The 22,193-nt window shown below is 43.6% G+C and overlaps 1 protein-coding gene across 1 annotated transcript; it reads right to left on the bottom strand.

The window, feature by feature from the left end:
* Nucleotides 1–12,004: 12,004 nt before the first annotated feature.
* On the bottom strand, nucleotides 12,005–18,662 carry LOC308305510 (kelch domain-containing protein 3-like; the record flags this gene model as incomplete). Its single annotated transcript, XM_080750306.1, has 2 exons — nucleotides 12,005–12,877; nucleotides 18,492–18,662. 2 exons carry the CDS (start codon nucleotides 18,660–18,662, stop codon nucleotides 12,005–12,007), a joined length of 1,044 nt encoding a protein of 347 aa, XP_080606432.1.
* Nucleotides 18,663–22,193: the final 3,531 nt, after the last annotated feature.

Raw genomic sequence — 22,193 nt, 5'->3', positions numbered from 1 at the left:
AGAGAGCGGATACATATTCAGCTGGTGGACTGGGAGGCGCGCGCGCGACACACACACACACACACACACACACAGGTTAATCGCTGCTAACGCGTCGCAGACCGCTTTAAAGAGAAAAGAGGAGCTTAAACACAACTTTGCTAATTGCTAGTGTTCCGTGTTGATATGTTTTCCTTTTCCACGACGAGTTGTGACTGCGTGATGACATGCAGCAAGGGAGGCGGCACGTCTATAATGTGAGCTTGTAGATTAAATGTTTTTGACAGAGCTCGAGCCGAGCGTTTGTGAGTGTGAGTGAGAGAGAAGAGACCCCGGCCCGCTGGTGCTGCTGCCTGCTGGAGCTGCTACTCACTGGACCTCCAGTCATTCAGTGTAGTCAGAATTATGATGCGGGAGGTGACGCGATGGACCAGAGCTAGTATCCGCCCTGCAATGCTCATTCATCGGCCACAAACATCGTCATGCCACGGACCTCCAATATTTACAAGCGACTTGGGCACTAGCCGTTAAGAAAGTATGAATGAACTTCCCCCGAACCTAAATAATTTCGGGTCGGGGCGTCCTCCCGAACCGAAATTATAACGGTATGGATCGACCCTAACTGCCTGTTGCTGATTATAGATTTGTTTGAACAGTCATTTTTTATTATTATTTCCACCAGCTCACGGTGCGAGCCGCGGCGTTGTGAGCTTGTAGATCTGCTGTTTTCACTAGTTTGGGTCCTGGGCGATTGTCTAATTTCTATTTTGGGTCACGGGCTAAACTGTTTGGTAATGTGAACCGCTGGGTTAAAGTCTTTTTATTTTAGAGCATGAAAGAGAAACTGATTAGAAACTGTTGCGCTGTGATGCAGGCAAACTATACAGCTGTCAAATGTACTGTTCCAGGGGAAGCACTGAGCGCACCCATACTTGCTGGTCGCTTAGTCCAATCAGGTCGCGGCTCATTTGTAAATGCCACGGTCAATAGCCAATCGTATTTCACTAACCTTCAGGTCTGTCCCGCCTCCAGTGGTTAACCCTCACTCGCATGTTGTGTTCAAGACTTGAAACAGCGCATCAATGATTGAGAGGCCGAGAATGGCTCGTTTTTATTGGATGAAAATATATATATATAATTCCCGTCGAATTCCGACTATTCGAATACTTTGAGGTCGAATAATTCGAATTCAAAAAATCACTATTCGTGAATGCCCTAGTAGTAGGAAGTATGGACTCAATAAGAATTACATGACAGTCACAGTCCAGCGCTCTCATACCGCACCACAGTATACTGGTGTGATAAAAAAATATATATATTTTTGACGGCTCGACTCAAACAATTGGCGTCGATTCCGGGGGCTTAAAACGACGCGTCGATTCGTCGATTTTTAGAGGACAGGCCTACTGTGGGTACAGCCTTTAACCACCGACTGGTAAAGGGCCATTCATTCACAATCACAAACATTATCCGTGGTTAGACTCTCAGAGCTTCACAAACCTCATTTAAAGGACAACTTTGTTAAAATCGTTAAAAGGATAGAAAGCAGTAAATGAAAACATTTCAACACTCATCTTTACTTTTCTCTAATTACAGTACAATGATGCCTGAAGAAGGTCTATGACCGAAAGCTTGCACTTTATTTAACTGAAAATGAAGAACTAGATTTTGCTAAGTTTTGAGTGTGCGGAGACTCCCTTTAATTTTCTCTAATTACAATCTAAAATATCAACCCTTGTTCAAAGTTGTCCTTTACCATATCGTTACTGTCGGGGCAGAAACATCTCATCTGACTTTTTATGTTTTTTTTTTTTAAATCAACGCCCTATTTCAGGGGTCTTCAACGTTTTCAGGCCAAGGACCCCTTAGTTGAGAGAGAGAGATGAAGCACACATCCTTTCATGATTTAATCGTTTGACAGCACAATCATTGTATTTTAGATGCATGTCTTTTTGTGTTTTCAGATATTTTACCACTTGAACGGTCAATACTTAATAAACTTGACCTTTCACTCTGTACTTAGTCTGCTCTTTTCCCCCTCTACACCAAACCTCTTTGCCGAAAATAGCCAATCTACAAGCTCACCGCCTCGCAGCACGAGGCGTTGTGAGCTTGTAGATCTGCTATTTTCGGCTAAAGTTCTCAGAATATGGACACTAGGGTTCAAGTGGTTAATATAAAAAAGTAGAAAAAGAACGTTCTATCATTTGGAGATTTGGAGGACCCCCTAGGGGTCCCGGACCCCCTGTTGAAGACCCCTGCCATATTTGATCATACCAGAGCGTCACGCAAAAGCATCAGATCCACAAGCTGGTAGAGCTGCTGCTACACTTTGGAATTTGAATCGAGAAAAGTATGAGTTTTGGACACTGTATGATGTTTGCACCCGACAGAGACGAAAGGAAACAAACCACAACCTCTGTCCTTCACCCCTTTATGCCTGAAGGCCAATCTGTGTCACTCTAGATGTTAACCACTTTAAACATAATGTTATGCCATATTCCTCTCCCTCCTGGTCGTGTGCGGACGTGTCCTTGCTTGCTCCTGCTTATGCTTGCTATGCCTACATTTCTTCTGCTGATAACGATTTTTTATTTTATTTTTTCACTTTGGGAAACTACAAGTGGATCGCTATAAACGTCTGGGACTGCTCTGCCGTTTCAAAATACATTTTCTTTTTTACTTTGTATTTCCAGTGACTGGTTACGTGGCACTTAGCTAAAGCTAACTAGCACCAGGATGCCCCCTGTTATTTCCACAGAGGACTATCAAAAACTGCTTCAGAAGATGGCAGTACTGGAAACGGAAATATTTCAATTCAAACAAATCCGAAGACTGGATAAACCACTCGCCTGGAATTCCCTTGGCGAAAAGCCAAAGAAGATGAAAGAACGTATAACGGGCAGGACTCCCTCCCAAAGCCCTCTTATCACCGATGATGACTGGCCGGCACTACCCCGGCACAGCGCTGCTTCGACACCCCTTCATAAATGGACCACTGCCAAGGGGAAAAAGACTGCTAAAAACACAAATGCAGTCAAATCTCCACAAACGCCGAGTGTGCAGCTGATTAACAGATTCACGCCACTGGCCGAGGACCAAAGATGCCTCTCCGATGACAGGGGCAGCATTTCCCCGGGCTGGCTAACAGAACAGCTGCAAGAAGCCCCCCGAAGTCCCTCTGTTGACAGAGAGAACGTCCCACCCAGCAGGGTAAGAAGCACCTCAGTGATTGATCCTGATGTTTTGATTGTGGGCGATGCCGCTTTAAAAGATGTCAAAAGCATAAGAAACAGGAAGGCAAAAGCTATTTGTTTTCCCAAAGACACAATCTCTGACATGAAAGACAGAATTTTGGATCTTGTCAACGAACACCCAACGGTGAAAACGCTGATTCTACATACTGGCACATGTGACACAGAAGAAAACCAGTCGGAAATCTTAAGGGAGAGATTCAGGGCTCTATTCGACACACTGAGCTCCCTCAGCGACATAGAGATATGCATCAGCGGCCCCCTACCGCCTATGAGAGGCACAGATGAGAACTTCAGCAGACTGTTTTCTCTGAGCAAATGGCTTTTAGCTGCATGCACCAACAAAAATGTGCATTTTATTGACAATTTCAGCTTTTTCTATGACAGAAGACACCTTTTCGCTGATGCGAAACAACTAAACAAAAAAGGGGTGAAACTATTCACTCAAAATGTTTTCCATGCTCTAGCCTCGGCCAGAACACAAGAATCCAAAACAACAGATAGTGATGAGCAACCTTTATCTGCTACCCTTGAAGTCACAGCTGCCCCTGCTGAAGCTGCAAAAGATGGTGTTTTGGCTACCGAAGTGCCCCCCCCGGCCGAGGGGGGAACGGCCTTGGCGAACGGAGGAGATTTCAAAACAACAACAGACACCGTTGTCCCTGCCAAAGCCCTCTCTGCCAAAGACGAGAATGTGGAAGACTCCACAGAAGAAGCAGATGACGTCAATGCAGAGATTGGGTTGATCAGGGAAATATTTGAAGAGGAGAGTAACAAAGAAACGTTCTCTGGTTTCCCTACCCCAGCCGTGGCTGGCCCGAACCATGAGCAGAGTGAACTGTCAACAGACAACAGAGAGTCGACAGAGGAAGAGGAGAGTAACGAAGAAACGTTCTATGGTTTCCCTGCCTCAGCCGTGGCTGGCTCGAACCATGAGAGTGAACTGTCAACAGACAACGGAGAGTCGACAGAGGAAGAGGAAGGGGCTGGAGAGTCAACCGATGAGTCGACAGAGGAAGAGGAAGGGGCTGGAGAGTCAACCGTGGAAGAACAAGCCCCATCTTCCCAATCTTTCTCTTTCTCCCTATCGCCAATGCCCCTTCTAGATTTCACGAATGGGATGAATGAATTAATTAACACAGGGATTAAAATGACCCCGGCCAGACGCCCGGACAAACGCCCGGCTCCACAACCGCCACCGGCCAAATGCCCGGCTCCACAACCACCATCTTTGAAAACGGACGAAACTGACCCTGCCATGCCCCAGAAATCTGTGGCCTGGGTTCTTTCGCCCCCACCCATCCCTCCACGACCTAAACGAAAGAAGAACCTGGCCTCCCAACGAGCTGGGACAATACTGGGCCAAAACATGGCCTCCCAGCTGAACATGGCTCCACGACCTCAACGAGCTGGGACAATACTGGGCCAATACATGGCCTCCCAGCTGAACAATACATTCAGCCACTGATATCAGTTGGGTCCGATATTATACCCAGCAACAACCGTATCTGGACCCGATGCTCCTCTAGGCGCTTTTACTAAGCAGGCTCACAATATTTCTACTGTAATTTCAAATAGAGTGTCCAGGACAAGCAGTGGCTCTGCTAATCTAGCAAATTTAACTTACATACCCTGTAGGGACTATAGTACAGTAGAATGTCAAAAAAAAATAATAATAATAAATAAATAAAAAAATAAAAAAATCTGGGCCTCTTTAACATCAGGTCACTTTTAAACAAGCCCTCCTCTGTAAATGATCTAATCTGTGAAGAGAAGCTAGATATAATCTTTTTAACAGAGACTTGGCTGGGCACAGATGGAGCTGTTGCACTTGGCGTCGCCTGCCCACCAAACTATCATTTTATTCAATCAGTGCGCGAAGGAAAAAGAGGTGGAGGTTTGGCGTACATTTTCTCTGACATCTTTAAATTCAAGAACCTGTCTTTTGGAAGTTTTTCATCCTTTGAATACCAAGCTAACTTATTTGAGAGTAAATCCTCTGTTCTAATGATTACCATATATCGCCCACCAAAATGTAGCAAAGCCTTATTTCTTACAGAAATATCAGAACTTTTATCTATCTGTTCCACTGACTATGAGAGAACCTTGATTGCTGGCGATGCAAATTTACATGTGGATATTGTTACAGATGTTACTGCTATGAGTTTCTTACAGTTATTACATTCCCTTGATTTTGTTCAGCATGTTACCGGGCCAACCCACAATCAGGGCCACACCCTAGACCTGGTGATCTCTAAAGGGCTAAGTATTTCTATGGACAGGATCATCGCTAAGCCTGACTTATCGGACCACTATTTACTGTGTTTTAATATGACTGTCTCTGATCTAGAAAAATACAATAGAGAATATACTATAAAAAAGAGATTTTTCAGGGCATCGGCAGCAGAAGAGTTTGCTCGCCATCTTGCATGTGCACCCCCCCTTCCTGATATTCCCTCAGTAAATGATATGGTTCAACATTTTAATCTTAAATTAGAGTCAGCTCTGGATATAGTGGCTCCTATGAAAACTAAAAAGAAACATAAAGTAAAAGAAACACCCTGGATAAACGATCATATACGCTCACTCAAGAAACAATGCCGCAAAGCAGAGCGAGCTTGGAGAAAAAATAAACTAACTATCCATCTACAGATTTTTAAGTCATTAACAGCCACGTACAATAAAACCATGCGTCTGGCTAGGCAGGCCTATTTTTCCGGAATTATTAATGAGAACAAGAACAATGCTAGGGTCTTATTCTCCACTATTGAACGCCTCTTAAACCCCCCCCAGTCCTACAAGCAGTCACTCCTTGCCTCTAAAGCAAAGTGTAATGAGTTTGCATCCTTCTTTGACAACAAAATTGTGAACATTCGAGCTGGTATTATGAATAATACTGTCACAAATGCAAATGCAGTTAATGGTGCCATGTGTAAAAGTGTAGATAAATCTAGGGGCAGCCTAGTATCATTTTGTGAAATTGATGAAGAGGAACTTCGTAAAACCATATCGCAAATGACATCGTCTTCTTGCTCGCTGGATGCAATACCCACGCCATTTCTCAAAGAGGTTGTAGACTGTGTGATTGGAGATATCCTAAAAATAGTAAATAACTCTATACAATCAGGTGTCTTTCCAGAAACACTGAAAACGGCCGTAGTTAAGCCCTTACTCAAGAAACACAACCTCGACCCGTCCATGCTGTGTAATTATAGACCCATTTCCAATTTGCCTTTTCTGGGCAAGGTCCTAGAAAAAATTATCTTTCATCAATTGGATGTATTTCTGCAGAACAATAAGGTGCACAACAAATTCCAATCCGGCTTCAGGAAAGGACACAGCACAGAAACTGCACTTTTAAAAGTAATTAATGATCTTAGGGTGTCTGCTGATAACAAAAATGTATCCGTTCTCCTACTGCTGGATCAAACGGCGGCTTTTGACACAATTGACCATACAATTCTAATACAACGTCTTGAACACTGGGTAGGGCTGTCAGGCACAGCTTTGTCCTGGTTTTACTCCTACCTAACAGGCAGAAGCTACTTTGTTAATCTAGCTGACTTTGAGTCAAACAAACACAACATCTGCTCTGGTATTCCACAGGGCTCAATTCTTGGTCCTTTATTATTCTCCCTCTATATACTGCCGCTGGGAGAACTTATTTCCGCTCACGGTGTGAATTTCCATTTCTATGCTGATGACACCCAGCTGTACCTTTCGGTAGCTCCGGACGACCCCTGTGCTCTAGACCCATTGCTGACGTGTGTGTCTAGCATAACATGCTGGATGAGTGAGAACTTTCTCAAACTAAATGAGGACAAGACAGAAGTTCTCATAATTGGTTCTACTGCGCAGAGAGAATCAATAATAAGTAGACTTGGTAACCTGTCTAAAGAAAGTAACACTTCTGTAAAGAACCTGGGAGTGATCATTGACGCTGAATTGAATTTTAATACACACATTAATCATGTCACCAAGATTGCCTTCTTTCACCTTAGAAATATTGCGCGAATTAGAGCCTATCTAACATTGGACGATGCAAAAACGCTGATCCACGCTTTTGTTTTCTCTCGGCTTGATTACTGCAACGCACTTCTCTCTGGTCTGCCAAAGAAAACAACTGACAGTTTGCAACTTGTTCAAAATGCGGCAGCCAGAGTTTTAACTAAAGCTAAGATGAGAGAACATATTACTCCAATCTTAGCGTCGCTACACTGGCTCCCGGTTGTTTTTAGGATTGATTTTAAAATTATTTTACTTGTTTATAAAGCTCTAAATGGTCTGGCACCTTCGTACCTCTATGACTGCCTGCATAGATACGTTCCAAACCGCCCACTCAGGTCTTCTAGTGCTGACCTACTCGATGTGCCTAAAATGAAATATAAAAAATATGGTGAAGCAGCTTTCTGCTTCTACGGACCGACAGTTTGGAATAAACTCCCACTACACCTAAGACAGGCAGCCTCTGTGGATAGCTTTAAAGCACAGCTCAAGACCTATTTCTTTACTCTTGCTTTTAGCTGAATTATTTTTTTATCTCTTTGATGCTATTGACGTCCACACTGTTCTGAAATTGTTCTTCAATGTTTTATGTTTTTATTGTTCTGCTTTATTGTATTCATGTGTATTTTATTTTTTCTGTTAAGTAACTGTGCTTCTTTTTCTGCTCTGTAAAGCACTTTGAGCTGCATTTCATGTCATGAAAGGTGCTATACAAATAAAGCTTTATTATTATTATGCTTTAACTATTAAAAAATAGCAGATACAAGCTCACAGCGCGGCACCGAGTGCAGCACTGCTATTTTTGAAAAATCATGAACATTTGTGCAAGTTTTTGAATAGTTTTGACCCGATTCTATAAAATGTCTTCTAAAATCCTTCTTCTAAATCAGTGGTTCACAAACCTTTTCATGTCAAGGACCCCCAAAATTACATGTAATTGGCCACGGACCCCCCCATCTCAAAATATGTTGTTCCGGGGACCACCTAGAAGCAAATACAGTATTTGAATGTTGGCTTTTAAAAAGATATATTCAAAGACTTGCGGAAAAAAAAAATCGTGATTTTTCAAAAATAGCAGATCTACTGTACAAGCTCGCAGCGCGGCACTCGGTGCCGCGCTGCCGCGCTGTGAGCTTGTATATCTGCTATTTTTCAAAAGTTAAAGCATTACGTAATTCTAGGCCTAAATGTGTACAAAATCATGCAAACAAATTGTAAAGGGAATAAATACATGAATAAAGACTGGACAAGGAAAAGACCAGGAAGAAACAAGGAGAGAAGCAGTAGTGCTTTGGGGGCCGGACGGGGCCGGACGCCGTGTGGCCGGAAATATTTCCCCACATGCACGCACACGGACAGCACCGAACGGTGCACGACCGTATCCGCGATAACTACAAGCAATACTTTAATCAGTGGCTACTACTATGCATAATATTAACAGGTTTCTAGTGGTGAATGTGTGAGCGTCCTCAAGCCTCTATTCATATGGATATATAGCCTACTTAGGTTTCCAGCTGTGACTGCATGTGCATGTGTCGATGTGTGTGCTGTGTCCTCATACATGGCTCCATATTACTGTGGTATTTAGTGTTTAAGATTCGTTCAAGGCAAACTTTGTTTCTCTATCCTACTGCAGCGCTGTATTTTCTAAATGAATTTAAAGAAAGTAGAACATAAAATCTTAATCTGTAATTAAGACTAGAAAACTATTGTTTTCCCACCATTAGATCTGCTGACATCCTTTCTATCTAAATAGCCTCTAGAGGCGCGTGCACGCGCATGCACGTGACGTCAATAAATGACCGTCCGCCCGGGGGAAAAAAATCCCAAAGCACCACTGGAGAGAATGCTCAGAAAACAGGGGGACCCGTTCCAGGGCAGGACACGCATGTGATGGGAGCCAACTGGCACCAAGAGGAATCCGTTAATTTTCTCCCCCAGCGCAGTGACAGTAATAAATTAGAGATATAAATGATCGATGTCAGGGGGTCAGTGGAGTCAACGAGGCAGAGAAGGTTTTGATTGTCCGTTAGCCAGAGCAGAACGCTCTCTCCACCGCCTGAAGAAGTACTGTACTGTAAGCCCACAGACTGTATGGGAAACATGAAGAAGTACTGTACTGTAAGCCCACAGACTGTATGGGAAACATGACCGTACACTGAGTTATGCCTTCGTTATGTAAGTGCATGTAACGTTGACTTGTAAATAGAGTTCTCAACGGGCCTGAAAATAAAGGCCCGGCCTTAACTGGGCCCGATTTGTGTGATTTTTTCAAGTGTCCAAATAAATTCCAAATATTATCTCGCGGCACCCCTGGACTGCCGTCGCGGCACCCCAGGGTGCCCCGTCACCCACTTTGAAAAAAAACCTGCAGTGACGGACGCTAGGGCATTAACCAAAAAAAGTCGACAAATCAACCCAGTCGACTTCATTACACAAGTCGCCTCACACCAGGGAAAGTCGAAAATTGAAAATAATAAATAAATACAATTATGTATTATTTTTACCATTCCTTTTGCTCCATGTGTGCGTGTGTACATCATTCAAACAGTGAGACTGCCTATTGCTAAGGACAGAATGATTTTTCCAAATGTGTTGCCAGTGCAGTTTTCGTGTTGGATCTAACACTATGTAGGAATTATGATTAGTATTATACAATGATGCTGGTTGCAATGGAATCTATAATATTAACATGAAAACAAAAGTGGTATTAAGGGAGAAAGGCTTTAGGCTATTCTATGAAGTCCCCCCCCCCCCTCAATGTGATGACGTCATGAAACAATAAAGTCGACTTCAACTCAACTTTTTACTGAGGCGAGGCAAAACAAGTTGTTAATGCTCTAGTCTAGTGCAGTGGTTCTCAACCTGTGGGTCGGGACCCCCAGGGGGGTCCCCACATTATTTTGGGGGGACCCCAGAATGATTAACTTAATGTGCAGTGCAATGTTTTCCCCCTCAACAGTGAACAAACCAACATAAAGTTTAAGCGTATAGAGGGTATCTGCACATTTCTAAAGTGACAATTTAAGGACTTTTTATTACCTCTAAAATGACAAATTAAACATTGGCCAAACTGTCAAATTTTAGAGGCAGAAACTGTGAAAATAGCCGATCTAAATGCTCACAACACCTCGCGTTGCGAAGCGTTGTGAGCATGTAGACCGGCTATTTTCACAACAAATTTTATACAAATGTAATGCCTCAACTCTTAGTGCTCGTCAGGGTGGAGGGGGTCTCCAGTTAAAATATTTATTATTTTGGGGGGTCACGGCCTGAAAAGGTTGAGAACCACTGCTCTAGTGGACGCTAACAATGTACCTTTACTTGAGAGCTGTACTTAAAGAGGTGGTGCCATAGTTTTGTACTTTTTCTGTGTCTATGGAGTTAACATTACTCTAATGCTCTAGGGCTTTTCCCAAACAAATTCGGGATATCGTTTTATATTGAATAACACTAGCGCTGAGTCAATGGGACCCGCGGGTGAAAGATAACTCAATTTACTCAATCTACCATGAAAAATCACAGCACAATGTCTGTATCTTACTCAAGTATTTGTAATTGTGGATACTTTCAATCCACTACATTTCAAAGGTTAAATGTTGTATTTTGGACTCCCACTACTTTTCCAGGAAGGGGAAAAGGAACATAATGAATCAAACACTTGGGGCACGGTCATTTCAATGCAAAAAAAAAAGCCTACTCCATTTCTATTGAAATGCATTGGCAGAATCTGCCCTCATAGGTAGACTAAAAGTGCTGTTAAACCGTGCCCTTAAGCCCTAAATCAAATGTGTGCTTGTAGATCTGTCTATCTTCACTCTATAGCACTGTAACTCAGGCACTTCATTTAACACGGGCAACTGTAGCTTGAGTAATATTGACCTGGCCTATCTAATGCATACTTTGACACATATGAAGTATCTTATCCTACATCAGGCCGAGAGCAAGGGTCAGATCCAGACAGTAGTCTAACTATATTGCTTATCCAGATTAGATAAGGGTGTTGGGGTACAAGAACATAGAAGAACAATGTGTGCATATTGAAAAGTGCAACGCTTACTATAGCCACTAGGGATGTTGGCCACACAAAAAAAACAAAAAAAAAACAACATGTATATATCTTCTTTTTTCTTCAGTTAAAAGGTCAGTTCCTTGTATCGAGGGATGTGTGAATGAAGACTGATTTGGTGTGACATACAAACATATTTTTGCACAAAGACACTGTGATACTGCCAACAGGGGCGAATGTTATGTTTATTAAAAAAAATGGAAAGTCAAGTCAAGTACTTAGATTAGCTCTGGACGATCAGACAGCCAGATCCTCTTATGAAACACTAGTGTCTTACAGAGCTAAATCTGTCTGTCTGTCTGTCTGTCTGTCTGTCTGTCTGTCTGTCTGTCTGTCTGTCTGTCTGTCTGTCTGTGCCCACATATGGAGTTGAGTGATGTCATACTAATGGGATCTGGTTTAGTGTTTTGCTCCCTCACAACATGTAGGGTTGTGAGTTCAAATCTCACTGTCAACAAAGATGTCCTGTCTATCTTTTATGTGTCATCTTCTTCATCTGCATATTCTCCTAAAGGTCATCACCTTTTTCTTCATCTTCCACTTCATCATCATCATCACAACCATCCTCTATGCTTGGACCCTGTTGTGTTGCCACTTGCATTTTTATGTATTATTTATTTATTTATTTATTTATTTACGTATTATTTATTTATTTACGTTATTCACTTATTTGTGTGTGCGTGTGCGGTGGGCCTCGTCATTTCTTGCTGTAGCTGTTGGTAGTCATGGATGCCAGTTCCCACCTGATGTCGTGTGGGAGTCCTGACTGCCCCAGACCGTACTGAATGACTGCGAGCTTGCATAACGTCTTCAGGCTAGGATTTAAGTCCAGGATGTACAGGTCACCACAAGTGACGTGGCTTCCTGTCTTTCCTCCATGGATGATAATATGATCTCCCACCATGCAACAGCACATGCTACACGTCCTACAGGAGTCTTTCCCCTTGGGTTCGAGCTGCTTCCAGGACAAGGTCTCTGGACAGAATTTCCACAGATCATTGAAGCACCCGTTCCAGTTCCAGCCACCAAATATGTACAGCTCTCCATTGTAGGCAAAGGCTGAATGCCAACCACGTTCTTTTGGGAGAAGCTGTGCAGAAGGTGCGTTCAGCCAGCAGTTGGTCACTGTGTCAAACACTCTGATGCTGTTGAAGTAGCTGCCCCCATAGCCCCCAAATACAAACATCCTTGTTCCAATGATGGTGGCAGAGTGACTGTGGGAAGCATGTGATGGAGTTCCTCTGGTGTTAATTAAAGACCAGACCATTGTGCTGGTGTCCAACTTGTACATGTCATTAGTGCGTGCAGTCAGCTGGGTGCATCCTCCATACACATACATGACCTTCTCCAGGACACAGGCTGAGTGGAAGCTCCTTGCTTCTGGAACAGTCCCAGAGATATTGGATTTGAACCAACGGTGGGTGTCGACATCAAAGGCATAAAGCACATTGCAGTAAGGCTCCCCTCCCCAGATGTAGACAATCTCTTCTACCAGCACAGCTGTGTGGCCCCAGCGCCCGGAGGGAACCTCAATGGAACTTTTCCCCGTTCCATTTGTCACTGGGGGCAACTTCCTCCAACGCAAAGACACTGTGTTGAAGACATGGACTTGGATCCGACCACTGCGGTAGTTGTAGTATCCTCCAAATGAGTACAGCTTGTGTCCGACTGTTACAGCAGCATGGTAGGAATTCTCATGCCCTCTTGTCAGATGTGTCGTCCAGTGAAACATCGCAGCAGCAACACCGCAAATCAGTGGAACCAAATAATAGGATAAATTAAAATGACAGAACAGTTGATAGAATGACATTTAGTTCATTGGAGGTTTACTTTTAAAGGACAAGTACATTGGTTGTGATGACAATGTTGTGATGTCATTGTGTGATGACGTAATTATGTAGGCCATCCATCCATCCATCCATTCGGTGGTGGTTTGAAGTCCAGGTCGTGGTGTTTTACAGACTTTTCCCACAGTCTTGTAGACTGTCCTTTGATAGAGGAGAAGGCCCCAAGGAGGAGGATCTCCATTTGGCTAACACAAAAGTTAGCCAAGTTATTAACCAAAAGAATCTGTGCAAATGTGGTTGCCGTCTCAGGCCTGCTCCGGTTTGAGCCAACATGGTGATGACCCTTGCTCTTGAGGTGGCGAGGACTCAATGCATCTCGTAGAATGATTGAAATCAATGAAATGCAATGAAAGGTAATATTCAGCTCGTATGGAGTTTGAACAGCCTATCAAAGGCCGTACTGTCCATGACGTCAACATAGCACGGACCAATCAAAGGTCGTGACCGGTGCTAATTTCTTGGTTAAACGTCTTCTGTGTACTAGTGTTGCATAGGCCTATAAACCGGAGGAAAATAAGAAACAAATTATTGAAAGAAAAATACGTTATTAATGCCTGGACATGTTTGTTTACTTTCACTGCCAACGCAGCTGGCTTCCTTAAAAGCACATAAAGCAAACATATTTTGCGGCTCCAGACAGATTTTATTTTTTTGTTTAATACATATTTGGACCAAAAATATCTCTTTTGATAATAAAGGTTGCCTAACCCTTTGCCAAGTGGACGATCTTTGGATCCCAGATAAACGGCCACGTTTGAAAAATAAACCTGGCGTATGCTTCTTGGAGAAACATTCGCTGAAAAATAGCATCGGCACCTGAGACAGTGCGGCTCCGTTGTTTATAGTGGCGTGAACGGTAGCGTCGGGTGGCTGGTAAACTCTTCATAGCGGTATCGAATCTCGCTTCGGGAACTACATTTTTTTCCCTTTCTTCTTAGACCACTGGCCATACCCAATTCGTCCAACCCTTGACACAGTAGGCAATCCCAAAGCGTCCCATCGTCTGACGCAGTACAGTACTTGACAAGGCGTCGGTTGTATGACGCTTTAAAGGTGAGAATATGTTGGTGAATGAAGACTGATTTGGTGTGACATACAAACATATTTTTGCACAAAGACACTGTGATACTGCCAACAGGGGCGAATGTTATGTTTATATAAAAAAAGAAAAAAGTAATGTCAAGTACTTCTTTAGGCACTGATCACAAGTGATCGCAATTTGGAACTGTGGTTTGTGAGATTAGCTCTGGACAATCAGACAGCCAGATCCTCTTATGAAACACTAGTGTCTTACAGAGCTAAATCTGTCTGTCTGTCTGTCTGTCTGTCTGTCTGTCTGTCTGTCTGTCTGTCTGTCTGTCTGTCTGTCTGTCTGTCTGTCTGTCTGTGCCCACATATGGAGTTGAGTGATGTCATACTAATGGGATCTGGTTTAGTGTTTTACTCCTTCACTACATGTAGGGTTGTGAGTTCAAATCTCACTGTCAACAAAGATGTCCTGTCTATCTTTTATGTGTCATCTTCTTCATCTGCATATTCTCCTAAAGGTCATCACCTTTTTCTTCATCTTCCACTTCATCATCATCATCACAACCATCTTCTATGCTTGGACCCTGTTGTGTTGCCACTTGCATTTTTATGTATTTATTTATTTATTTACGTATTATTTATTTATTTACGTTATTCACTTATTTGTATGTGCGTGTGTGGTGGGCCTCGTCATTTTTTGCTGTAGCTGTTGGTAGTCATGGTTGCCAGTTCCCACCTGATGTCGTGTGGGAGTCCTGACTGCTCCAGACCGTACTGAGTGACTGCTAGCTTGCAGAGCGTCTTCAGGCTAGGATTTAAGTCCAGGATGTACAGGTCACCACAAGTGAGGCTTCCTGTGCAGCCTCCATGGATGATGATATGATCTCCCACCATGCAACAGCACATGCTACGCGTCCTACAGGGGTCTTTCCCCTTGGGTTCGGGTTAGGGTTGTGGAGTGGTAGTTCCTTGCTCCTGGAATAGATCCAGAAATATTGGGTTTAAACCAGCTGTGGGCGTCGACATCAAAGGCATAAAGCACATTGCTGTAAGGCTCCCCTCCCCAGATGTAGACAATCTCTTCTACCAGCACAGCTGTGTGGCCCCAGCGCCCGGAGGGAACCTCAATGGAACTTTTCCCCGTTCCATTAGTCACTGGGGGCAACTTCCTCCAACGCAAAGACACTGTGTGGAAGACGTGGACTTCGATCTGACCACTGCGGTAGTTGTAGTATCCTCCAAACGAGTACAGCTTGTGTCCGACTGTTACAGCAGCATGGTAGGAATTCTCATGTCCTCCTTTCAGATGTATCGTCCAGTGAAACATCGAAGCAGCAACACCCCAAATCAGTGGAACCAAATAATAGGATAAATTAAAATGACAGAACAGTTGATAGAATGACATTTAGTTTATTGGAGGTTTACTTTTAAAGGACAAGTACATTGGTTGTGATGACAATGTTGTGATGTCATTGTGTGATGACGTAATTGTGTAGGCCATCCATCCATCCATCCATCCATCCATCCATTTGGTGGTTGTTTGAAGTCCAGGTTGTGGTGTTTTACAGACTTTTCCCACAGTCTTGTAGACTGTCCTTTGATAGAGGAGAAGGATCTCCATTTGGCTAACACAAAAGTTAGCCAAGTTATTTACCAAAATAATCTGTGCAAATGTGGTTGCCGGCTCCGGTTTGAGCCAACATGGTGATGACCCCTGCTCTTGAGGTGGCGAGGACTCAATGCATCTCGTAGAATAATTGAAATCAATGAAATGCGCAGTGGTTAGCGCTTCTCCTCACAGCTAGAAGGTCCTGGGTTCGATTCCCACCGGGGGACGCCGTGAGTGCTGGGGGCTCGTTCCTCACTCCACGTCATCAGCGCCCACACCCTAGGTGGGGTTGGCGATAGGGCCTTTCTGTGTGGAGTTTGCATGTTCTCCCCGTGTCACCTAGGGTTGATACCCTCACAAAAACATGCAGTAATCCTAGTCTCAATAATGCCTCCCCCTGGCCAGCCAGGGTGCCTGATGGAGGGGAAAGGAACTGGTTGGAATAACGTGTTCCTTCCACGCGCTACGTCCATCCCAGGGAAATCCCCCCTGTCAGGGTTAGTGTATGTGTATTCTGAAACAATTAATGATTGTAACTAAATAATCTTGCAAGTTACAACTGTGTTTTCTTTCATTTATATGGTAGAAGTGGTAGTAAATGGCTTAAGTGTTGCATATACACCGGTTGAAAATAAGAAACAAATTATTGAAAGAAAAATACGTTATTAATGCCTGGACATGTTTGTTTACTTTCACTGCCAACGCAGCTGGCTTCCTTAAAAGCACATAAAGCAAACATATTTTGCGGCTCCAGACAGATTTTATTTTTTTGTTTAATACATATTTGGACCAAAAATGTCTCTTTTGATAATAAAGGTTGCCTAACCCTTTGCCAAGTGGACGATCTTTGGATCCCAGATAAACGGCCACGTTTGAAAAATAAACCTGGCGTATGCTTCTTGGAGAAACATTCGCTGAAAAATAGCATCGGCACCTGAGACAGTGCGGCTCCGTCGTTTATAGTGGCGTGAACGGTAGCGTCGGGTGGCTGGTAAACTCTTCATAGCGGTATCGAATCTCGCTTCGGGAACTACATTTTTTTTCCTTTCTTCTTAGACCACTGGCCATACCCAATTCGTCCAACCCTTGACACAGTAGGCAATCCCAAAGCGTCCCATCGTCCGACGCAGTACAGTACTTGACAAGGCGTCGGTTGTATGACGCTTTAAAGGTGAGAATATGTTGGTGAATGAAGACTGATTTGGTGTGACATACAAACATATTTTTGCACAAAGACACTGTGATACTGCCAACAGGGGCGCATGTTATGTTTATAAAAAAAAAAGTCAAGTCAAGTCAAGTCAAGTACTTCTTTAGGCAGTGATCACAAGTGATCGCAATTTGGAACTGTGGTTTGTGAGATTAGCTCTGGACAAACAGACTGCCAGATCCTCTTATGAAACACTAGTGTCTTACAGAGCTAAATCTGTCTGTCTGTCTGTCTGTCTGTCTGTCTGTCTGTCTGTCTGTCTGTCTGTCTGTCTGTCTGTGCCCACATATGGAGTTGAGTGATGTCATACTAATGGGATCTGGTTTAGTGTTTTGCTCCCTCACAACATGTAGGGTTGTGAGTTCAAATCTCACTGTCAACAAAGATGTCCTGTCTATCTTTTATGTGTCGTCTTCTTCATCTGCATATTCTCCTAAAGGTCATCACCTTTTTCTTCATCTTCCACTTCATCATCATCACAACCATCTTCTATGCTTGGACCCTGTTGTGTTGCCACTTGCATTTTTACGTATTATTTATTTATTTATTTATTTATTTACGTATTATTTATTTATTTATGTTATTCACTTATTTGTATTTGTGTGTGCGTGTGCGGTGGGCCTCGTCATTTCTTGCTGTAGCTGTTGGTAGTCATGGTTGCCAGTTCCCACCTGATGTCATGTGGGAGTCCTGACTGCTCCAGACCGTACTGAGTGACTGCTAGCTTGCAGAGCGTCTTCAGGCTAGGATTTAAGTCCAGGATGTACAGGTCACCACAAGTGACGTGGCTTCCTGTCTTTCCTCCATGGATGATAATATGATCTCCCACCATGCAACAGCACATGCTACACGTCCTACAGGGGTCTTTCCCCTTGGGTTCGAGCTGCTTCCAGGACAAGGTCTCTGGACTGAATTTCCACAGATCATTGAAGCACCCGTTCCAGTTCCAGCCACCAAATATGTACAGCTCTCCATTGTAGGCAAAGGCTGAATGCCAACCACATTCTTTTGGGAGAAGCTGTGCAGAAGGTGCGTTCAGCCAGCAGTTGGTCACTGTGTCAAACACTCTGATGCTGTTGTAGTAGCTGCCCCCATAGCCCCCAAATACAAACATCCTTGTTCCAATGATGGTGGCAGAGTGACTGTGGGAAGCATGTGATGGAGTTCCTCTGGTGTTAATTAAAGACCAGACCATTGTGCTGGTGTCCAACTTGTACATGTCATTAGTGCGTGCAGTCAGCTGGGTGCATCCTCCATACACATACATGACCTTCTCCAGGACACAGGCTGAGTGGAAGCTCCTTGCTTCTGGAACAGTCCCAGAGATATTGGATTTGAACCAACGGTGGGTGTCCACATCAAAGGCATAAAGCACATTGCAGTAAGGCTCCCCTCCCCAGATGTAGACAATCTCTTCTACCAGCACAGCTGTGTGGCCCCAGCGCCCGGAGGGAACCTCAATGGAACTTTTCCCCGTTCCATTTGTCACCGGGGGCAACTTCCTCCAACACAAAGACACTGTGTTGAAGACATGGACTTGGATCCGACCACTGCGGTAGTTGTAGTATCCTCCAAACGAGTACAGCTTGTGTCCGACTGTTACAGCAGCATGGTAGGAACTCTCATGTCCTCCTTTCAGATGTGTCGTCCAGTGAAACATCGCAGCAGCAACACCGCAAATAAGTGGAACCAAATAATAGGATACATTAAAATGGCAGAACAGTTGATAGAATGACATTTAGTTTATTGGAGGTTTACTTTTAAAGGACAAGTACATTGGTTGTGATGACAATGTTGTGATGTCATTCTGTGATGACGTAATTATGTTGGCCATCCATCCATCCATCCATCCATTCGGTGCTGGTTTGAAGTCCAGGTTGTGGTGTTTTACAGACTTTTCCCACAGTCTCGTAGAATGTAGACTGTTCTTTGATAGAGGAGAAGTCCCCAAGGAGAAGGATCTCCATTTGGCTAACTGTTAGCCAAGTTATAACCAAACGAATCTGTGCAAATGTGGTTGCTGTCTAATGCCAGCTCCGTTTTAAGCCAACATGGTTGGTTCAAGTGGTTAATATAAAAAAGTAGATAAAAAAAAAAAAAAAAACGTGATTTGGAGGACCCCCTGTAGTAACTCTGAGGACCCGCTAGGGGTCCCGGACCCCCTGTTGAAGACGCCTGCTCTAGTGGATGTTAACAATGTACCTTTACTTGAGAGCTGTACTTAAAGAGGTGGTGCCATAGTTTTGTACTTTTTCTGTGTCTATGGAGTTAAAATTACTCTAATGCTCTAGGGCTTTTCCCGAACAAATTCGGGATATCGTTTCATATTAAATAACACTAGCGCTGAGTCAATGGGACCCGCGGGTGAAAGATAACTCAATTTACTCAATCTCCCATGAAAAATCACAGCACAATGTCTGTATCTTACTCAAGTATTTGTAATTGTGGATACTTTCAATCCACTACATTTCAAAGGTCAAATGTTGTATTTTGGACTCCCACTACATTTCCAGGAAGGGGAAAAGGAACATAATGAATTGACCACTTGGGGCACGGACGGCCATTTCAATGCAAAAAATGTAAAAAAAACCCTGCTCCATTCCTATTGAAATGCATTGGCAGAATCTGCCCTAAAAGTGCTCTTAGACCATGCCCTTAAGCCCTAAATCAAATGGTGAAAATAGCTCATAGATCTACAAGCTCACATGGTGTCGTGACGCCACACCTTGTGTGCTTATTGCGACCGTCAGGGAGCAGTTTACTATGAAAACCTCCACCGGCCGTCCGTCCGTCGGTCGGTCACACGTCACACGTCACACCTTTGCCCTGCTCATATCTCCGCATCAGTATATAGGGCTTGTTTGTTTATTGTATGACATCACGCCACATCATCAGCTGTGGACTCTGTGATGTCATCGTATCGCATCAGTATATAGGGCTTGTTTGTTTATTGTATGACATCACGCCACATCATCAGCTGTGGACTCTGTGATGTCATCGTATCTCCATATATGGCCATCTCCGTATATGGAGATATAAGTCGTCCATGCCCAAGTATGGGCTGGTGAGGTCAGACTTTGTGTGATGCGTAGGTTATCTCCATATATGGAGATTCAACATTCCAGGCAATGCTCTCTTCCCTGGTGAGAATTGCCCCTTTATATAGGGCTTGTTTGTGTATTGTATGACATCACGCCACATCATCAGCTGTGGACTCTGTGATGTCATCGTATCTCCATATATGGCCATCTCCGTATATGGAGATATAAGTCGTCCATGCCCAAGTATGGGCTGGTGAGGTCAGACTTTGTGTGATGCGTAGGTTATCTCCATATATGGAGATTCAACATTCCAGGTGTAACTATGGCTACCCGTATGACGTGAGAGGTGGAGGTTGTGATATTTGTGGAGATAAGCGACCAACGGTCGCTTATCTCCCGATTAGGGAGTCTTACTGGTAGATCTGTCTATCTTCACTCTAGCACTGTAACTCAGGCACTTCATTTAACAGGGGCAACTGTAGCTTGAGTAATATTTGACCTGACCTATCTATCTAATGCATACTTTGACACATATGAAGTATCTTATCCTACATCAGGCCTAGCTCCTTTCGGAACCCCTCACTCCACTGCTACGCAGCTCCGAGATGGGGTTCCTACTGGTCGGCTGCCGAAATCTTGTTGTTGGATCCACGATCCGCCGTTAGCGATCACTTCTTACCTTTGATGAACACTCTATCCAAAAAGTAACGGGCCTCTGTGAAAGTATAATCGTTTTACTTTTTAAGCGTGGAACAACCTCGAAGCACTGGGGTGAAATGAAGACTTTATAAAGGCTCGAAAGACCAGCCGGCTCTGTGTTTTCCCGTGTTTTCCCCGTTGTAGTCTCGCGTGGCCAGACTGTTGCCTCCGTTTTCCCGTATTTTCCCCGTTGTAGGCTGTGAGCATTTGACCAAATCGCGGAGGCAACAGTCTGGCCACGCGAGACTACAACGGGGAAAACACGGGAAAACACAGAGCCGGCTGGTCTTTCGAGCGATATAAAGTCTTCATTTCACCCCAGTGCTTCGAGGTTGTTCCACGCTTAAAAAGTAAAACGATTATACTTTCACAGAGGCCCGTTACTTTTTGGATAGAGTGTTCATCAAAGGTAAGAAGTGATCGCTAACGGCGGATCGTGGATCCAACAACAAGATTTCGGCAGCCGACCAGTAGGAACCCCATCTCGGAGCTGCGTAGCAGTGGAGTGAGGGGTTCCGAAAGGAGCTACATCAGGCCGAGAGCAAGGGTCAGATCCAGACAGTAGTCTAACTATATTGCTTATCCAGATTAGATAAGGGTGTTGGTACAAGAACATAGACAGGCCATAAGAACAATGCGTTCAAATTGAAAAGTGCAACTCTTTCTTTGCTGCATGGCCACTATAGTTAGGGAATATTAATAAAAACCTGGGAATAAATTCCTTACCAAACGATTTCTTCACCAATGTGTTCGTAAAGGTGTCTAGTAACATATCTAACAAAGATTGAAATTCAACATCCCTAGAAGGGAAAAAATTACTCCACAAAAATATGCTTTAAGTGGGATGTTTGCAAGCATTTGTTTTGCACGGAAAACTTTCATTGGGCTAAAAACAATAAATAAAAATGATGGTTTAGTGATGAGTCATCACTTTTCACAGTGGTATGGGGGTCCATTTTTAGCCCAAAGAATGTTTTTCGTGCAAAACAAATGAGACCCAGAATTACCCTAGCTGACAAAGATTTTCCTAGGGATGTTGAATTTCAATCTTTGTTAGATATGTTAGTAGACACCTTTACAAACACATTGGTGAAGAAATTGTTTGGTAAGGAATTTATTCCCAGATTTGACAGGTATTCTGCTAATTTTCCCTGACTTCTAGGCGTGTTGGCCACACAATAAAAAAGAAAAATGTGTATATCTTCTTTTTTCTTCAGTTAAAAGATCAATTCCTTGTGTCTAGGGATGTGTGAATGCAGCCCATTCTCACCCCCTCTGCTTCATCACCCTCCCGACGCGTTCCCAACTCACTTTCTGCTTCACCCGTGCAACGCTTTGGAACGTTTACAGCTTCTACGGTCAGACGAGAACGGAAGGAGAACGGAGAGTCTTAGTATGCATGCGCCGACATGTGTTTACTGGAATATTTTCCAATCACGGGGAATTGAACC

This window comes from Nannobrachium achirus (assembly GCF_963921795.1).
Source record: "Nannobrachium achirus genome assembly, chromosome: 20".
Classification (NCBI taxonomy): domain Eukaryota; kingdom Metazoa; phylum Chordata; class Actinopteri; order Myctophiformes; family Myctophidae; genus Nannobrachium; species Nannobrachium achirus.
This window is presented reverse-complemented; position numbering and strand designations above follow the sequence as displayed.